This window comes from Perognathus longimembris, chromosome 15, assembly GCF_023159225.1.
Source record: "Perognathus longimembris pacificus isolate PPM17 chromosome 15, ASM2315922v1, whole genome shotgun sequence".
In the NCBI taxonomy this organism is placed as follows: Eukaryota; Metazoa; Chordata; class Mammalia; order Rodentia; family Heteromyidae; genus Perognathus; species Perognathus longimembris.
Window position 1 is genome coordinate 29153140 of NC_063175.1, and position 20290 is coordinate 29173429.

At 36.2% G+C, this 20290-nt stretch overlaps 1 protein-coding gene across 7 annotated transcripts in view; it reads right to left on the reverse strand.

Moving 5' to 3' along the window:
* Nol4 (nucleolar protein 4) overlaps positions 1-20290 on the reverse strand; it is a 264138-nt gene that overhangs the window by 102736 nt on the left and 141112 nt on the right. For 5 of the 7 annotated variants that reach the window (XM_048363202.1, XM_048363200.1, XM_048363199.1 and 2 more), the window contains one exon: positions 3299-3582. In XM_048363202.1, the coding sequence (XP_048219159.1) occupies positions 3299-3499 (201 nt within the window). In that variant the 5' untranslated portion in view covers positions 3500-3582. Of the gene's footprint in view, positions 1-3298; positions 3583-8365; positions 8385-20290 lie in introns of those variants that run through there. The other 2 variants (XM_048363203.1, XM_048363201.1) reach the window with 1 other exon arrangement.

Consider the following 20290-nt stretch of genomic DNA (forward strand, 5'->3'; position numbering starts at 1 on the left):
AAACCAAGCCAAAAATGTTGGAATCAGTCTAGAGGTCTATGTTTTGTTTCCTACACTTAGGAAAATATTAAGCTAGTCTTAGACATATGGGATGGGCACAGATAGGGATTTATAAGCAAGTCAACATTATTTTACTCCCAGAATGTACATCCTTTTTAGAAATAAAAGGTTTATTGATACAGTATTTTAATGAGAAAGGAATTCCTAAGACATGTGCTTTTGCAAATGCAATGTAAAAAATAAAAAAGTAATCTGCTTATTTATATTTTTACTACCTGCTTTCTGTTCCCATTGTCATGTAATTAATTCCAATTATTATTTTCCTGCTGAGTTGCCACAGTAGCTACTTGACCAAATTTCTCCTCCCTACACACATGTATTCCTAGATCCTATCGTATTTACCCCCAACAACTGGGTCTCGATAATTTTCCTAAAATTCCAAACTGATTACAACCTTATGTTTAATGTTACTGACCATAATGCAAAATTGAAAATGGCCTAAAACCTTTCTTGATGGAGCTATTCTGCCCTTCATTTCACAACACACTTTTTCTATGGGGGCTATTCTCAATTCCCTGCAAATCCCCATGCCAGGCAAGCATACTCCTAAATGCACATTCACAATATGTTTAATCTCCACATACACAATCCTCCTGATTGTAATGGCTCCTCCTTGCCTTACCATGCACATCTCTGGCACTAGCCTCTCTATAGTCTTCCACATGAATATTTACAGTGCTCTTTATTCTTCCTGCCACTCTACCCATCACATTATTTCTTGAGTTAGATTGTAATCATTATTTTGTCTTTCTTTTCTGCTAGACCATAGGCTTTTGAAAGGAACCTTCTTTGTTCATTTGGATATTATTGCTCTCTACTGTAGTACCCTCTATGATATCCCTTCAGTAAATATATGAGTAATAAATTGGTGCCCAAATATTTATCTTATGCAATACTGATGAGTTTTTTTTCCCCTCAAGTAATACTCAGGTCAGAATGGACAGCGGCACACTCAAAAGCCAAGTTTCTTTCCCATCTGCATTAAAAACCCTTCACAAATAAGGAATAATTAACACAGGTTTAGGCTAGTCACAGCAGAGGACCACAAGAGCCCAATAGCTATACCCTTATGAACACAAAAGATCTTGCTTATTTGAAGCAAGCCTTTCTCATCTACAAAATGATGAGGTTGCATTTAGGAAATTATTAAGAATCTCCAAGCAAAACCTGCCAAACTTCCATAACATTGATCTTAGCAAGTTTGAAAAGAAATGTACTCACTGCCTTACATATATAACTGTAACCCTTCTATACAACACCTTGAAAATAAAAACTTTATAAAAATGTGTTCTACAATTCAAAAAATATCAAGCCATCAACAAACATTATGTTTCCATGAAGATTACCAATGGTTACTTGTTGGTCTGTTCGGGATTTGTTTTACTAAAAGGAATTCAACACTCAGATATGGAAGGCCTCTCATTCTGAGTCTACAAATCTAAAAGGTGATAGAAAAGGGTACAAAAAGTATAGACCAATGACTTGAAAGATGTGGTCAATAATTTGATCCAAAACACTACAGTGAAAGACATACAAAGGCTTGCCAATATAGTTATCATGGTGACTTTATATGGAAAGTAAAAATGTTGTAGAAGCCCACATTTGAATTGGGAAACATCATGGAACTTCATAATGATGAGAGTAGCTCTGGAAACTACTGGAGACATGGCAGGTGCTTAAGCTGTGCAAGCTTATGGATATGGAAAAGCCGCCCCAAAAAGGGCGGCCAAAGTGCTAAAAACTATTAATGTCAAAGTAAGTTATTTCATAATTAACGCTTACAAAGACAAGGTAATGTGAAATACAAGATAAGGTAAGCTACTTTGTTTTCTCTAATATATGCAGTAATTCTGATCATGTTAGTGAATACATAATCTTTTGTTGTCTGTATGATATGACTTTAAACCAATGAAGATGGCATTTGTCCATTTACACCAGAAAAAGCTGGAACAATCCCCCTCCAGCAGAAATGCCTGTCTGATGACTTGCTTTAAAAAAGGATCAATCCACACACCTGCAGGCAAGGAGATTTAACCAAAGCCAATTTAGGAAGTACAGTGCTGAGGCAAATTTGGAAACTAATACAGAATAAGACATTTTGCTTTAACATCTATGTTAAAAGCCAGACTATAATGCTATCTTACAGGTACAGGTTGAAGAAAGGCAAGGAAAGCCCACATTCTTTATAAACTTACAGAGCAAAATGACCCTCGGGTCATTTCAAATCAGTAGAAATCTAAGCTTAAATTTTTAAATAAGCAATTGAGAATGGAAGGGAACAATTTAGTTTAATATAAAGAATACAGAAATTTAACTAAGATGTCTGAAACATGTTATTGTATTTTTTATATGTGCTAATAAATTCCTTCTTTGAGTAGATATTTCATCCACACATTTCATCTAGGACATGACACTGACCCTGGGGTCCATCCATTAAGTAAATTACTGCCCAAACTTCTTGAAAGTAAACTAGACAATTTAATTGAAACTTTATTGTTATGTACACCTATCCAATCTAGATAAACTACCTAGTGATCTTTTTATAACTCAAAATTGAGTTCTTTTAGTGAAGTTCACACCTGACCTGGGTAAATTCCCAAACACAGACATAAGTAGAATATATAAATGAGATGTATTAAATAATGTAATTTTATATAAAAAAAAGTGTTGAGACACAATCCGTTTTGTAAGCTATTGTTTTGGGTATTAAATCTTGGTAACTTATTGTTAGAATTTTATTTATTTTAATTAATTGATTTAGTTAATTTTTTTTCTTTTCCTAGTCCTGGGGCTTGAACTCAGGGCCTGAGTACTGTCCCTGGCTTCTTTTTGCTCAAGGCTAGCACTCTACCACTTGATCCACAGTGCCATTTCTGGCTTTTTCTGTGTATGTGGTGCTGAGGAATTGAACCCAGGGCTTCATGCATACTAGGCAAGCACTCTACCACTAGGCCATATTCCCAGTCCCTTTAGTTAATTTTTATGAGTGGGCTGATACTAGAACCTGTACATAAGGTCTCATGTTCTTACTTGGACTCTCACAGACTTTTCTGCTTGTGCTGTCTTGGAACTCTGATCCTCAAATCTCAACCTCCTGAGTAGCTAGGATTACAGGTATAAGTCATCAATAAAATGTGATACTGGCAATAATTTTTGTCACTTGTAGATGTATTGAAAGATCATTCTGATCCTCCAGACTAACTTACAAATTGCCTTGGCAATTTCAATATAAACTTACCTTGCTTCCATTTTCTCTCGCCTCTCGTTCCATCTTGAGGTCAGAAATTAGAAGATTCTTGTATTTGTTTTTTCCATTGCTGCTGTGGTCATCTATTCTGTATTCTGAAGTCAGCTGTGCAGACAAGGGACTATCACTCAAGTTCAGTGGCTGCTCGTCCTGTTCCAGCGCAGCTTTGCCATCGCTGTTGGAGTCTCCCATCTCCCTGCCCTGCGTTCCCCCTGAAGCAACTGAACTGTGCCCCAGGGTCTCATTGCCATTAAAGCTCTCTGCAGCAGAATCATCTGTGGGAAACAAAAATTTATATCAATTTTAATTAATGAGTTGCTCAATTTTTACTTCAACTTACATTGATCAAACTCCTATTATATACATCCCATTTTGCCACTGATTAAAAAAAAAACATAATATGCAATCTAGCCTGTTTTATAGCTCTTGTGAAAGAGCTAATAATAATATAGAAGGCACAATGAAGACTGAGAAATGAAAGAAAGTAATATAAAGAAAATAAAGCAAACAAAACAATGGTATTTATCAAAAGCATTCTCCAAGGCCTGGGAATATGGCCTAGTGGCAAGAGTGCTTGCCTCCTATACATGAAGCCCTGGGTTCAACTCCTCAGCACCACATATATAGAAAATGGCCAGAAGTGGTGCTGTGGCTCAGTGGCAGAGTGCTACCTTTGAGCAAAAAGAAGCCAGGGACAGTGCTCAGGCCCTGAGTCCAAGGCCCAGGACTGGCAAAAAAAAAAAAAAAAAAAAAAGCATTCTCCAAATAAAGTTTAATGGAGTAAGACTTTTTATTTGTTATTGTAAAGGTGTTGTGCAAAGGGGTTAGTTATATAAGTTAGGTAAGGAGTACATTTATTTGTGAACAGTCACCTCTTCCCTTGTTTTCCCAGTTTCATTCCTTCTTGACTCATTTCCCCTATAAGTTGTACAGTTAGTTTTCAACATAGTGAGTATCACTGCTGCATTTGTTCACCATTTGTCCCACCATTTCTGTGCTCCCCTTGCACGCCCCAGAACAGATAAACTTACATATAAGACAAAAAGTACAGAAAACAAAAACAGTGACAAAGGAGATTTTTTTATAAAACCCAAATAACAACCATGTTTCCTTTTCTTGGGGTACACGTGGATAAATAGCATTTTATATGATCTTATACATATAGCTATTGAGCCTTTGTGATCTTAAGAATATCCTCCTTTGGTCTCACTATGTGAATTACTTGGCAAATAGATTTTATTTTCCCAAGTAACACCCAGTTTTGACAAAAACTGACTAAAAAGAAGTATCAACCATTCTTGCACATTGGTACAAGAGTTATTGGTATTTAATATATGTCAAAAATATTAAATGCATTCTGAAACATTAATGCGGTTTATATCTTACTTGGACTTCTAAGCCTAAAATGTTTGTAATGGTGTGGCTCTCTGTGAAAATAAAGATACATTTAGACCAGTGCTAATTAGAATAGTAAAAATTTACAAAACAGAAATTAACAAAAATAGAAAATTGGGTCAATAAACATTTCACTGGCTATAGTATTAAGTCATTCCTTATATTTCATTGTTACATATAGGAAAATAAGAGCCAATTTGTTCTCAAGCTTGTAAAAAGAAAACACATAGACAAGTTTTCATAAAACAATGTCATTCTATTCTTCATAATTGATTTCATCTTTATATAATGCTAATTTGTAAAAATAAAAATATACTACTAATTAAAATATTATAACACAGCAAGATGGGAAAATTGTTTCCTTTAAGACTATGAATGAAACCAGGTGACTGTAAGTGGAGAAGAATAAGTAAAAGTTGTGATTTTTGTTCATTTCCTAATAGCATTCAGTATGCAGTGTTTTGCAGAGGATAAGGAAAGATTTCAGGCTCTCTAACTACATTAATAGAAATAAATACTAAAAGAGTACTGTAACATCTGTTGATTCATTTTTTAATGAATATTTATTTAAGGACCATTTTGTGGCCAATATGGTGTTAAATATCTGGCCTTCAGAGATTCTGCATTTAATGAGCTCACAGATAGTTAAGAGGCAAAGAAAAATAAGCATGCAGGTAATAAGCAGAACCAAAGTTTATGAACAAATGTGAGGAATAAAGGCATGAGAAGAGGCTTCCAGAAAACAGGATAGGAGTTCAATATCTATGATAAATGAGTCTCAGCCTCAGGAGGCTGGAGTTGGGGACCAGCCCTCCCCACAGAGAGCCCCTGTGGAAAGCCACAGATGAAAGAACATGAGGGCAACTGAGAAGTGAAACCAGAGTGCAGGGCACCTAGAAGGGAACGAGAAAGATAAACTAGGAAAGAAGGAAGGGAGGGAAGGAGAGAGGGAGGGAAGGAGGGAGGGAGGGAACCAAACAGAGCTGGCCCACTCAGCAAACAGAGGCTGGGAGGATTGCAGGTGAAGGGCAGCTGGGTAGTACAGTTATACCCTATCTCAGACAAGAAGCAGGGTGTGGTGGTGAGAGGCTGGGATTCAGCTATGTTAGAGGTGGCAGGCAGGATGATAGTAATCCACTGTCAGCTCCTGGAATAAACATGGGAATTGAAATACAAAACCTGAAAAATAAACCACATACACAGACAATGCCTGAGGGTGTGGTGCAAGTTGTAGATTACCTCTCTACAGTAGAACCAAAACAAACAGAAGGAAAGGGACCATGAAGTTTTTGTATGTCAGTGATTTTAGCGCTTAATCTGAAAGCAGACAAGAGCATATATAATATATATTTTATAATATATTATTATATATTATAATATAATACATAGTATACTGTATGTTGTAAATAACACACAAACATATATTATATATAACTACATACTTTATATAATATATTTATATTATATACATATATATTATATGACTTTCCCCCAGACAGGGTCACTGTGTAGCCTAAGTAACTTCAAACTGGCAATCTTCCTTACTCATTCTCATGAATGATGGGAATTCAGGCACCCACAAACCACACCTAGCTAAATTTTTTTTTATTTTTAAACAATTACTGTGTCTCTGCTGAGACAACTGATGTGAAGGGAACATTGTGCTTTTGCAGAGAATAACAGCTCTCAAAGAAACCTAAGTGGGCATCTCTGACAACTGAAGCTGAAATAGCAGATCAGTACTGCAAGGGAAATCGGAGAAATTTCTGGTGTAGAGATTGGGGTAGCTGGGTTCCAACTACTGTGATGGCACAGGAAGGAAGATCATAAGTTCAAAACCAGCCCAGGCAAAGTAGGTAAAACCCTATAACCAGTATATCCATATCTATACCTCTGTCTATAACTATCTGTACATACATATATACATGCATGCATGCATACATACATACATATGTACATACATAATGTATGCATACATGAACAAAAAGCCTGGGTTGTTCTCAGGTGGTAGAGTGTTTATCATGCATGTATACTACTGTGAGTCCAATCAAATAAATGGAAAAAAGAAAGGATGTAAAATGATTTCAAAGCCTTGGTCAGAAACAAAAAACAAATGACTTATCATTTTGTTTTCCACAAAATAATTTTTAAAATGTAATTTTTTGGTGCTTGGGTTTGAACTCAGGGCTTCAAGCTTGCTAGGTAAGCACTATATCACTTGAGCCACACCTCTAGCCCTTTGTGCTTTAGTTATTTTTGAGATAGAGTCTTTTTTTCCCACAACGCTGGCAAATCTCACAGTCCTAGATTTAGGACAAGGGTTCTCCACCATGCCCAGATTTTTCTATTGAGACAGATCTCAAAAACTATTTTTTTTTTGCCCAAGATATCTTGGAACTGCTAGCTTCCTGTTCTCAGCTTCTTGAGTAGTTAGGATATTAACCTACAGGTTTTAACTCATCTAACAGGTATTAGTCACTAGAGTCTAGCTTAAAACCTATTTTCAAAACTACTTCATGAAAAAAGCATATGTTCACATCACAAAACTCCTGTTGAATTATTCATTTTATGTTCCCATTTAAGAATAGAGTTTATGTACAGAGGAAAAAATACTCAGCAGTTTCAGAAAGTGGCAATAAATAATAAAATAAAATAGTCTCTATAGCTATTGATGTAAAATATCAAAAACTGTCCTTAAATATGAAATGTCTAATGTTGTTGCAAACAGAACTAAGGGGATTTTTTTGTACAAGTAACCTGGAAATGTGCACATTTTTTCACACAGATTGTTCTTATGATAAACTGTTTCTGATTGTTAGCTACTTCTTTACAAGAAAATTGAAAGGGAAGTACAATGGAAAAAAATTTAACACAATTATTTAATTTGTGAAGGAAAAAATGTTTTAATTTTTGTATACTAAAATACTTTTAGAAGTATACCGAAGATTGTATGAAAGAAATCTTAATCAATAAAGAATAAATAGTGGTAAATATGTAGTACATTTTAAATCAAATCCATGTTAACATAACACAAATCCAATTTCTATTATCGTTAAAAATCATCCTATATGTATTTTTCAGCCTGAAATTACCACCTATACCTACTAAACAATGTATCATTTATTCATTTTTCAGGTAAGATAAACATTATCACTTACTTGAGAGATTCATAAATGCCAGTTAATTACAATTTCCATGTACAATATAAACAATGAAGGAGATGTATTTTTAGATGGAGTAGCTCACTCCAGATGTTACCAAGGTAACTAAATTCAACAGCCTTAGATATTTCATTCCTGAGTAAATCAGTATATTTTATAAAGAACAAATCAGTGGTCTATATTTATGCATAACAAATACATGTTTACAGATTTTGTAAGTTAGGTGGTAAAAATTCCACTTTATGCCATTTGATAAATTAAAGAATTAATTTTTTATGTGATTATTATAAAAATTCACCCTATAGAGCATGAGTAGAGGCCAAACTGAGGAGAAATAAACCATTTTCTATTGCCTCATTTCACATAACCACATTAATGATTTGTATTCTTTCTCATCTTTAAAGATGCTGTTTACAAATTTAAAGTCAGCGACCTCAGATTCTTCTTAATTATAACTGCTTTACATCAGTTAACTGCTTGAGGGGATCATTTCCTTTCTTACCCAACACAGTTTCCTCCATCCAGAGTGGCTGTTGGTGTGTGGGTAGCAGGCGGCCACACAGAGAGAGGTGGGGATGGCCCTTCGGGACAGGCCCTGAGTGATAGCTCTTCTCTAAGGATTCAGCCTGAGTACCATAGCCTCTGAGCCAAAGACTGTGTATTTGAGTCCAAGAAAAAACAGCCACTGGAGCTCTGGAAAATAAATGTGCCTAGGGTACCTAGCAACAGAGAATGTGGAAGCTGGTGACATCAGGAGGGCAGCTGGATGGTTGGACTGAATTTATTCTCAGGTTAGTTTTGGTGGGGAAGGTTCAGTGTTAGACACAGGTGAAGTCTAGGCTAGCTCGGCGGCAGTTCTTGTCTAGAAGATAGAGTACCACAATACTTACTTCCCAACTTTCCATCCTCAACCTCAGCTAGGAGAGATCCTAGAAATCCTAGGTTACTTTGAACACTCCCACCAACATTTCTTATGTAGTAAACAGTACCAGATTCAATGGTTAGTGCTAAGCAAAGATAGCTACATCTATGTGTGTGTGTGTGTGTGTGTGTGTGTGTGTGTGTGTGTGTGTGTGTTGGCCCAAAGCACCTGACCTACTTCTCATTCAGTCATTTTCAGGAGTACTTCATTATGGCCTTTAGGCCAAGTGCCTACGGCAAAGTGAATAAGAAAAAAAAATATATATATAGCATCATCATTTGCAGATTAATATTTGTAACTTTAGTCCTAAAAATCCAGGTCAGATTCTCCCACAGTCTAAAATGCTTTATATTATTTTCCCCAGATTCAGTTCAGTCCTTCACCACTCATCCTACAAAGCCTCCTTAGGAAAGTTCCACTTCCTAGCTTTTCATACCACTAACTTTAAATAAAATATATAGCTATGAATAATGTGAAATAATAATGTGGATAATTTTTCCCTTAATATTTAAATGAGTAAGTAAATGATAGACACATAGATAACTGATAAATCCTTAAATTGTCCCTCAAAATCTGATTGCAATATAGATTATAAATATAATATAAAAGTTTGAATGCAACCCCTTTATGCTCTATAAAATGAAAAAGCAAGCAATCTGGTGTGAACAAATTCTCCACATCACTTCCCAACCCAGCTCCTGCCTGCAGTCCTATTCCCTGAGCAATTCCTGCCTTTAAGGAAACTTCCTATCTGGATTGACCACCTGGAACTTCCTTCCTCATTTTTCTCATTTTCCTTCTTTAAAACCTTGTGATAACATGGCCAGTCTATGCATTGCTATTTTCAACTTATAATACTATTTTTTAAGCTTTGCTCTGTGTATTATCTTCTGTTGTCTTACATGCAAAAACTTCAGCCCCTTACTACAAACATATACACTTCCAAGCCCTCAATAACACAAAAACTCATGGAACGATTTACATTCAAATTGCCCCCAGCACTAAGGAAGCTAACCCAGTGGCATCAGAAATTCAATGCTGGCCTAGGCTACATAGCCAGATGCCATCTCAAGATAAAAACATAAAACAAAGAAGAAAACTGGTCGCAATCTTACATTTTGGACTGAAGTTGTAAAATATAATTTGATTTATTACTATTGATCTATGTAACCTTAAATGTGTATAAAAGAAAGAGGCCATAATTTGAAATAAAAACATGTATATCAATAGTTTAGTGGTATGAATACAACTGCCACTACAAGAATCAAAGAATTTATTTTTAACATGATGAAATTGATTTTATTGAGAACAGGAAAACAAGGTTTTGAAGACTGTCATTTTTATTTGGTTTATGCTTAGAATGAAATCTAGTTTAGGAGGTAACATACAAAAGATACAGAGATGAGGTAGAAAGGCAAAGCATCAAAATGTGTCACAATTTCTCAAATCCCTAACCTCAGTGCTTATATGATAGGTTTCAGGGGGAGTTTGCTTGGTCCTTTTGTCATCTATGGCTTTAAAGTATGTCTTGTACTATACAGTTCTCTGTAAAACTCAGCCTAGCATTTTATAGAAAGCTAACATATACATAGAAAGACACAGAGAGACAAGAGATGGGTAAATGTTTTATACAATGCTAAGCTGTATATAGATATAAATATGGATCAATAGAGCAGACAATACCATAGATAACATAGCATATTAATACAACTGTGTATGCACTAACATACTGGAAACTCACTTATCCTGCCATTGAGTGGACAAATTAAAACCAGAACAATAGTGATGACTTTTGACATTCTGTTTCATTCAGTGAACACCATATATCATGATAAGATTTCATGTTATTTAAATATATCTAGCACAATTGTTTCAACAAAACACATGCCAGAAAATATACGGAATGGATAGGAGATACAAGAAATTGTCATAGGATATTACCATGAAGTTGATCTGTTAGAAAATGATTTGACAATTTGTAGAAGAAAGAGTGTAGGGATTTATCATTATTTATTACAAACCTATAAGTAAATTGAAAGAACAACTGTCACTGATTTGGGGTAAGCCAATTTGAAAAGAAATGATCTAGTAGAAGCTAAAATGAATACAATCCAAAAGGAGGTCAGCCTCAATTGGCATTTAGCCCAACAACAATCTGAGAGGGATTTTTTTCTACTGTGCCAATAGTAAATCAGAAAGTATCTTATTCTGAAAATCTGAAAAGCCATGAGTTAAATTACATTATGCTAATAGTTCAAATCAGTGCCTTAGAGCTGAATGTAATCTTGGCAAGCTCTCAATTTATCCCTGGAATGAGCACTGTTGGGGCAGCTATTCACCTCACAGACACTCCATTCCCCTGGAAGGGAGAAAAAGGAAGGCAGAAGAGCCCACATGGCACCCGAGGTATTTGAGAAAGACCTGGGTTATGTGTGGAGCCTGGATAATTGCAAATGATTGTTTTCCAAACAGTTAAAAGTTTTAGTATAGAGCCTATGTTTCAACAGATTCTTTTTCTTTTTCTTTCCTTTGCCTTCCTTCCTTTCTTTTTTCTGTCTCTCTTCTCTCCTTTCTTTTTTCTCTTCCTTCCTCTCCCCCTCACTCCCTTCCTTCCTTCTTTCCTTTCTCTTTTTTTCCTTCCTTTCTTCTTTTTTTTCTTTCTTTTCCTTTATTTCTCCCTTTCTTTTGCCACACTGGAGATTGAAATCAAGGTCTCATGTATGCTACACAAGTACCCAAAGCACTTATATTTGTGTATGTTTTGAAGATAATTTTACTATGACTGGCCTTGAACCCATAATCCTCCTGTTTCTACCTTAGAGTAACTGAGATCACAGGGGCATGCCATCATGTGCCCAGCTGCTCCTGCCTCTATCCAGGTGTCCATTATGAACTGAGAACCACTTGATCCATTAAATGCATCTACACATGCTGATATCACTAAGGATTTTGCTCACATGCTAGGTAGAACACGACCATAGAAAGAATTGGCTAAATCTTCAAAGTTTGTCCTCTCTTTCCTGTTCTTTTCTTTTCTTTTTTTGCCAGTCCTGGGCCTTGGACTCAGGACCTGAGCACTGTCCTGGCTTCTTTTTGCTCAAGGCTAGCACTCTGCCACTTGAGCCACAGCGCCACTTCTGGTCATTTCCTATATATGTGGTGCTGGAGAATGGAACCCAGGGCTTCATGTATAGGTGGCAAGCACTCTTGCCACTAGGCCATATTCCCAGCCCTTTCCTGCTCTCTTCCTCCTCTTGACAGCTAAACCTCTGGCTATTTGCCTGCACACTGACTCTCTGGAAGTCGTGTTTTACAGAGGAATAGATTGACAGATGGATTGAATGATTATTCTTTGACTGAATTTCTTGTGTAGAAAAGTGTTATTTCCACCAGGTACCTGTAATTTAAACCTTTTATCTCTAATTGTTGAATGAAAGGCTTTTTCTCTGGATATTTTCTGCTGTAAGCAAGCAGGCAAAAAGGTACATTGAGTTTGGTGTGTGTGCGTAAAGGGAGATGGCCAGTGATCATAGTAGACATGTTTATGAACAAAGAAATTTGTTTTTAAAATTTAAGGTTAAATGATACCATCTTGAAAAGTTTAGTAAAGTTTGAATCAATGAGAGAATAAATTTACAGCAAACTATTTAGTAATTATGTAGCATGGATAAAAACCATCAACATTATCATTAATATGATGTTAATGATGTATGGAGAATACAGATATTTAGTACAGAAATTTATGTTCTATTGTTGAAGAATGAGAACATGACTGACATTTTTTCTATTAAAAAAAGTGACTTCTCATCGATATTCTAAATTCAGCCAACAGCAAATGCTGGTGGGGATGTGGAGAAACAGGAACCCTACTGCACTGTCGGTGAGAATGTAAATTAATACAACCACTCAGGAAAGCAGTCTGGAGGTTCCTCAAAAAATGAAACCTGTTATTTTCAACATACTACTGGAAATTATGGTTTTTCTTTTGTTCTTTTTCCCTATGGTTTTACCCCTGATGTCACTGTAACTGATTTTGCTACCTTGGATATTGCATATAGGTTTATCAGAACTAAGGAAGGGAAGGGGAACATCAAAATGAAGAGACAATGGGTAAAGGGTGAACTACTGAAACAGCAGCACTTACAAAACAATATTCTGTAAACCAACTGTACAACTTGGGTGCGGAGAAGGAATTGTGGAGGGAAGAAGCTAGGAGAAAAATGAGGGAGGAAGTAACAAGTTTGATAAGAATGTACACTCACTGCCTAACATACAAAATTGTAACCTCTCCGTACACCATTTTGACAATAAAAAAAAGTAAACATAGCAAATCCTCTATACCACTCCTAGGCATCTACCCTAAGCACCATGAACCAGGATATGATTAGGACACCTGCACTTCTGTGTTCATTGCTGCACTGTTCACAATATCCAAGATACGGAAACAACCCAGATGCCCCATCACAGATGAACATATCCTAAAAAGCTGATACCAATGTACAATGGAATTTTACACAGCCATTAGAAAGGATAAAATAATGGCATTCACAGCGAAATGAATGGAACTAGAACAAATCATGTTGAGCGAAGTGAGTCAAGATCAGAGAGACAAAGGACGCATGTTCTCCCTGATATGTGAATGTTAGATTTAAAAAACAATGAGATATAACAAAGTAAAAAGGACTCAAGATACCAATACACAGTGAGAGCAAAAGAGGATAGCCTTAGGAGGAAAGCACCAAATTGTAATACCCAAACACCCTTTCCTGGGTATATAAAATAATATATTGACTGAACAGAAAAGAACCTCAAAGATAAGGAAACAAAAGAGTTCTTAATTTGTCTTAGCGTTTTTAGTCAACTCTGTATTCTTTACCCCATACATGGTGTGTGCATGTGCATATCTGAGGGAAGGTGTCAGGGGAGGGCACAAAATCAGTGGAAAGCCAGTGAAAAAGTGCAGCCACTACACCAGACACTGGTAAAAGTGAACCAAACAACTAATGGGTGGAGAGGGAAGAGAGGGAATGAAAGAAAAGGAGGGAATGGTTGATACTAAGCAAAAGGAGAGAAATGTATTTATTACCCAATATATGTAAAGGTAACCCCACTGTATATTTACTCTAAAACAACAATAAAAATGAAAAGAAATAACTAGCTGGGTGCTAGTGAATCACACCTGTAATTCTACCTACCCAGGAGGCAGAAATCTGAGGATCATGGTTCAAAGCCATCCCAGGCAGGAAAGTTTGTGAGACTCTTATCTCCAATTAACCACCAGAGAATTGGAAGTGAAGATATGGCTCAAAATGGTAGAGTGATAGCCTTGAGCAGAAAAGCTCAGAGGCAGTTTCCAGGCCCTGAGATTAAAAAACAAACAAACAAAAAAAGGTGACTTCTCAATTCTCATCTAAACTACACTTTTTAGAAAGCCTGAGAAAAACTATGCAGGTCTTATTTGCTTCACTTCACTAATATTAAAATGTTTGAATCTCTAAAGTATGTTGTATTTGTTTTTCTTTTTAAAGACAACAGAGTTTCTGGATGGCAGTTGCCATGTGTCACATTCTGCACAAGACTCTGTTGTGTCCCAAGGAAGACAAGATTTTGAAATGAACTGAGTATGGAAATAATAGAATATAAATAAAGTAACAGCAAGAGGAAGAAGTAGAAAGGGAGAAAAGGAAGATTATGATGGAGGTTGCTTGGAACAGGCTTTAACATAAAGAACTCTCTAGTAGGTAGAAGAGAATTTGGTAAGGAAAAGTATGACCAGAAATTATGCAATAAAAAGAAGCACCCTGGAAGCCACTAGAAATATAATGATAATGACTGTGTATGACAGTAGTGATATCTGGGGACAGAATCTACTCAAAAGGACAGTCGTGAGGGAGGGCTTTTCCCATGCCAAAACATCTGACTTACTATTTTTAAATTTGTGATTTTCATATTTCAAAAACTTTTTATAATGTACACTGGTTTTTGTCACATATTTGATTCACATTTGTTTAAGTGCTTATGGAAAGTGTAAATCTTGCTTTAATACTCCTTTGCATAAATTGGTATACATAATAAGTCACCAAATGGATACATAATTATATAAGATATAATTTAATTATAATTATAAAATATTCAGTGGAAGATAACATTTTTTTTTTTTTTTTGGCCAGTCCTGGGCCTTGGACTCAGGGCCTGAGCACTGTCCCTGGCTTCTTCCCGCTCAAGGCTAGCACTCTGCCACTTGAGCCACAGCGCCGCTTCTGGCCATTTTCTGTATATGTGGTGCTGGGGAATCGAACCTAGGGCCTCGTGTATCCGAGGCAGGCACTCTTGCCACTAGGCTATATCCCCAGCCCGGAAGATAACATTTTGATTTCACTGATTTTTTTTGCAAGTCCTGGGACTTGAACTCAGGGCCTGAGCACTGTCCCTGGCTTTGTTTTTGAAACTCAAGGCTAGCACTCTACCGCTAAGTCACATTCCCATCTGTTTGCTGATGTTTTTTTTTTGTCATAGTAAGAAGATAGCCAGGGAATAAGGTCAGACTGAGGGTGGGGGAAAATTGAAGCACAAGGAAGAATTGAAAGGATTACCAGATAAAAAAAAGTATTCTTTTTACAGGAGTAGTGTAAATGCTTGTTTTCATTTATATTGTTTTATCATAAGAAAACTCTGAGTTCCAAAATATACAAATCTCTTAGTAGGCTATTAAAAAGTAATTTAATTTGCTGTTAGACTGTATCAATATAAACTTTGGAAAATACTAAATTGGAAAATACTAATAAGAGCAATTACAATATGATTATTTCCAGAATTTTTGAACCCCTTCATATAGACATAGCAACATCCTATGCACATGATCATCTATAAAATATTTCTTTGAATGAAGTGTGGTGGACGCTACTTTGAAAACTAATTTCTTTTTTATTGGTGGCACTAGAATTTTAACTCAGGGACTTAAGATTGCTAGGTAGGCATTTTCCCACATGAGCCACAGTCTTGCTCTTTTATGTGATGGTTGGTATTGAGACAGTCTTCCTTTCTGCCTGGGCCAATCTGGGCCATGAGCATTCTATTTATAATTCTTGCCATGGCTGATATGGAAAGTGCATGCTATCATGCTCATCTTGTTTCTTTGGAAATGGGAGTCTCATGATTTTGCCTGGGCTGATCTCAAACGGTGATCTCCTGATTTCCATCTTCCAAGTAGTTAGGATTACAAGTGTGAGCTACTATGTTTGGACAACCTATGTTTGCTGATTCAAGTTACTGGGGATTGTTAGAGTACTGATTATGTCAAAATCAACTTTGAATCTGTTATAAATACGAGTCAGTGGCCTTACTGTGGGCCTATTGAATCACAATCTGCATGATCCGATTCCTAGAAGATATATGTGTCTGACAAATGCTGAGAAGCCCATACTGATAGGTTGACCTTGCTTGGAGAGTTTACTGTGTTTTGTGGGCAAATAAAATTTAGCAGCGAAAGCCAGTAAAGGGAAAGATAGTATAGAGGACTGTCCCTCCCCCACCCAGTCCTGGGGTACAATTATTTTCACAGAATAATAATTGTGCTCTTTAAGTTTCCAACATATGCTGGATTTGGGCAATGGATTATTTTTATAAACTGTGTAAAATTCTAGGAGGTTAAGGTTGGCTCCTGGTCCCCCTCTCTTGCATACCCTGTGTAGTTGGATCCCTGGGCTTGGTGGCATGCTCAGGTCATCTTGGCTGCATGGGAAGTACAAATAAGATGATCATTTAACTAAGCTGTCCAGATAAGCATGAAACCGTATCTGAAAAGTAAGTCAGAGCTAAAGTGGAGGAGAATGTCACTCAAGTGGTAAAACAACTGCCCAGCAAGATCGAGGCTCTGTGTTCAAACTCAAGTTCCAAAAAATAAATAAATAAAATTAAGAATTTATACAGGGCATTAATTTCTTCTGTAAAGTCCTCCATGGAGGTCTAGTTTATGTCTAGAGACTTAGATCACTTATCTAGTGCCAGATTCATACATTCTAAATGTATGAATTTTTCATAATCCCATAGGCTCCAGGGCCCTCAGCATTATGGAACAACTGATAACTTATGCTGTTCCTTGTTTCCCAACCACATAGCTTTTTCTAGGCTGCAAGGTTATATTTTCTAAATCTTGGGGTGAGACTGTAATAGAAGATATGAGCAAAAACAAACACTGTATGTTATGTCTATTTTTTCTGGTTTAAAATACATAGATGCTTTGTAGACAAGGACTGAGCATAATTTTCTGGATCATAAAATGTTAAGAGTTGGAGATTTTAAACTTTTCTTCTATTTCAAACTTTTTCCACAGCATGCATTCTCTGCTTTTTAAATTATATTTTTATTATTTTTAAGTAGTTTTACAGAAGGGTTACCATTCAGCATGTCAATTTACAAGTGCAATGCATGTTTATTGATATTGCCCTGTTCATCATTCTCCACCAGGCCTCCCCATACAAAGTGGCTCTTCAATTTTCCTCGTGTCCTATGATATGCAGTGAATAGTTTAACTGCATTCTCTCTCCCCAAAGAATATACTAATCAATTCACAGTAGTAAACAGAGTAAGAGGACATTGTAAAATATGAAACCAAGAGAAAATTTATTTTTTTAGTTTCGTTTTGTTTTTGCCAGTCCAGGGCCTTAGACTCAGGGCCTGAGCACTGTCCCTGGATTCTTTTTGCTCAAGGCTATCACTCTGTCACTTGAGCCACAGCGCCACTTTTGGACATTTTCTGTATACATGGTTCTGGGGAATTGAACCCAGGCCTTCATGTGTATGAGGCAAGCACCCTTGCCACTATGCCATATCCCCAGCCCCGAAAATTTAATTTTTATATACAAATTATTTGTGCTGTTACTTACAAGTTAAGGAGTGGTATAAAATATACTATGATTGGATGGGTGCAGGCCACTTTTATAATATTGTAAAGACAAACAGTGATGTATATAAAATTTTATCTTGCCAAACTTTTTTGCCTTTAAGAGGAGAGCCATATCAATTGTGTGCGCATATTTTAATAATCTTTAAAGTGACTGACTTTTCACTTCTACAGCTGTCTTAATATTACTTTTCCATTAAAGGATGTATGTGAAAATACTGTACATACAGGCTAAATACTCACAGATATTGAATTCTAATCCTCTTATTACTTTTTCATTATATTGACTTTTCAAGAGATTGAGAGGAAAGAGGGATGTAGAAACTGTAGAGATAAAGGTACAATGCTTACCACATAACCAAAGCTCAACAAATTCTAAATAGTGGGGAGAAAAGAGAAAGAAAAATAGGAACAAAGTCATGAGGAGGTAGGCACACACTCTAAAGACTATTACACAAAGAGAATATGACATTTCTTTGCACAGGCCGTTTTTGTATTTCCAATCTGTCATGGACAAATAGTCTCATAAAAAAAATTCACAACATAAAATGTAAGTAAAAGGCAATATCTAAATTCAATAGTCATTTCATTACTTGGTTCCAAGTCCTGTTACAGCCAATTTCCAAAAATTCAGCGTATAAAACCAGTACTATCACTAACTTCTCCTTGAGTGACTGAATTCCTAGGAATTCCCTAAAAACTTATATCATGTATAAACAATATAGACATTAGAACAATAAGGATCAATATTTTATTACAATTATGTCATGGTCTTTCTAAAGTTCAATTTATTTTAGATAATTTTCTCCCATCATATTGCAATATAATTCCAGAAAGATAGTCCGATAATTAATATTACCCCAATTTAAATATCTACATTGATAATAAAGGGTAGATTTTTTTACTGATGGTCTCATGTGTGTGTCAGAATAGTATGTGACCCAAATCTCTTGACACCTAGATCACCAGTTTTCCCACAGGGATGAGTGGCTAATTTTCTTTGCAATCAAATTGTACATGGAGCATTAATTAGTGAACTGAATGCACTTTTCTTTTCATTTTTGGCTAGCAGACTCCATTGAGTCTCTAATTTACACATGTCAGCCCTGTAGAAACTGGCAAACCAATATTTTAACAGCTTGTCTTTTATTTAGCCTGGTCTCCATTTTTGTACGTATGACATGAAGGTTTTTCCTTGCCACTGCGTCAATTTCAAAACTGTGTCTTGGCCATCCTATTCTGTTTGTGATATGTATACACTGTTAGGACTTTTGCAGTGTCTGGTCACATTAAAACCAGCAACAATTTCAGTAAATCACAAAGGAAATGTCTCTCCACCAATTGACTGAAAATTATGATAAAAATGAAGAGTTATATTCTATACCATGAGGACTGTGGTTCTTAGAAAAATGTATCCATTGATTCATAAGTCAATCAAATAGCTTTGCTGTCTAGAAATGTACAAACCCAACTGTTAGCCAAATTTATCCAGTGAGGGTACAGTGGTTTAGGGTAGAGAAACAATCTTTCCTTCATTCTTCCTTCTTTTTTCTTTGCTTTCTCCTCTTGCTTTTCTTTTCTTTTTATTGATAAGAAAGGCATTTATTTTAAAGTCTATTTCCAGGGGGAACAGAACCCTTAAAAGTCACAGAGGAAGTCATTTTCCATTAAGCTCTCCTGAAGGAAGTGTCTACCCCTTTCTCAGGAGCTGCGAGAGTTCAGAGATGGTCCCAGATGGAAAGAAAGTCCCAGGGTGAGCACCAATAGACAGTTATGAGTGGAGCCACTGTGTTTCTCTTGGGCTCAGAGCCGAGACTTCCCTTTTCCTAAGAAGTCAGTGTTTGTGTCCTTTCCATTAGGGCTAAAGAGGGTGACCACTTAAATTACCTGTGGGATGGGTCTCCGAAGGCCTTCCTCGCCCCTATCTAGTTGTATGCAATACATCCTTCAAGTTTTAGGCCACTTGTCTTTTCCTGTCTAGCCTTTCCCCGTGTAGAATTAATTACATTGAACAATTGCCCAGGATGCTTTTCTTTTTTCTTACATTGTTGTAGTTTGAACTCAGTGCCTTGAACTTGCTCACCTTTGCTTGCTTGTCTGGTGCTCTATCACTTTATGCATGCATTCACCTCTGCTTTTCTCTGGTTATGTATGTATATAAGTAAATAAGTATGTATGTATGTATGTATGTATGTATGTATGTATGTATGTATGTATGTATGTATGTAGACCAGTACTGAGGTTTGAACTTATTGCATTTTCCCTTGACCTTTCCACTCAAGGCTGACACTTTACCATCTGAGATACACCTCCACTTCTGACTTTTTGCTGGTTAACTGGAAATAAGACTCTTGGATTTGTTTTCCCATGGGTGTCTTTGAACCACAGTCCTGAGATCTCAGTCTAAAAAGTTTAGGATGACAAGCATGAGAGTATTTCACTTGATATATTTCAACTCGTGAGATTTTATGCCTTAATGTTTTAAATCAATATTAAATTAACATATTTTATGATTTTGTCCATTAAACTTTGAAATAAAACCACATTTGAAATAGAATCTTAGTTCCTTAGTAAACAAACAGAAAGCACATTGTAAGTGTGGG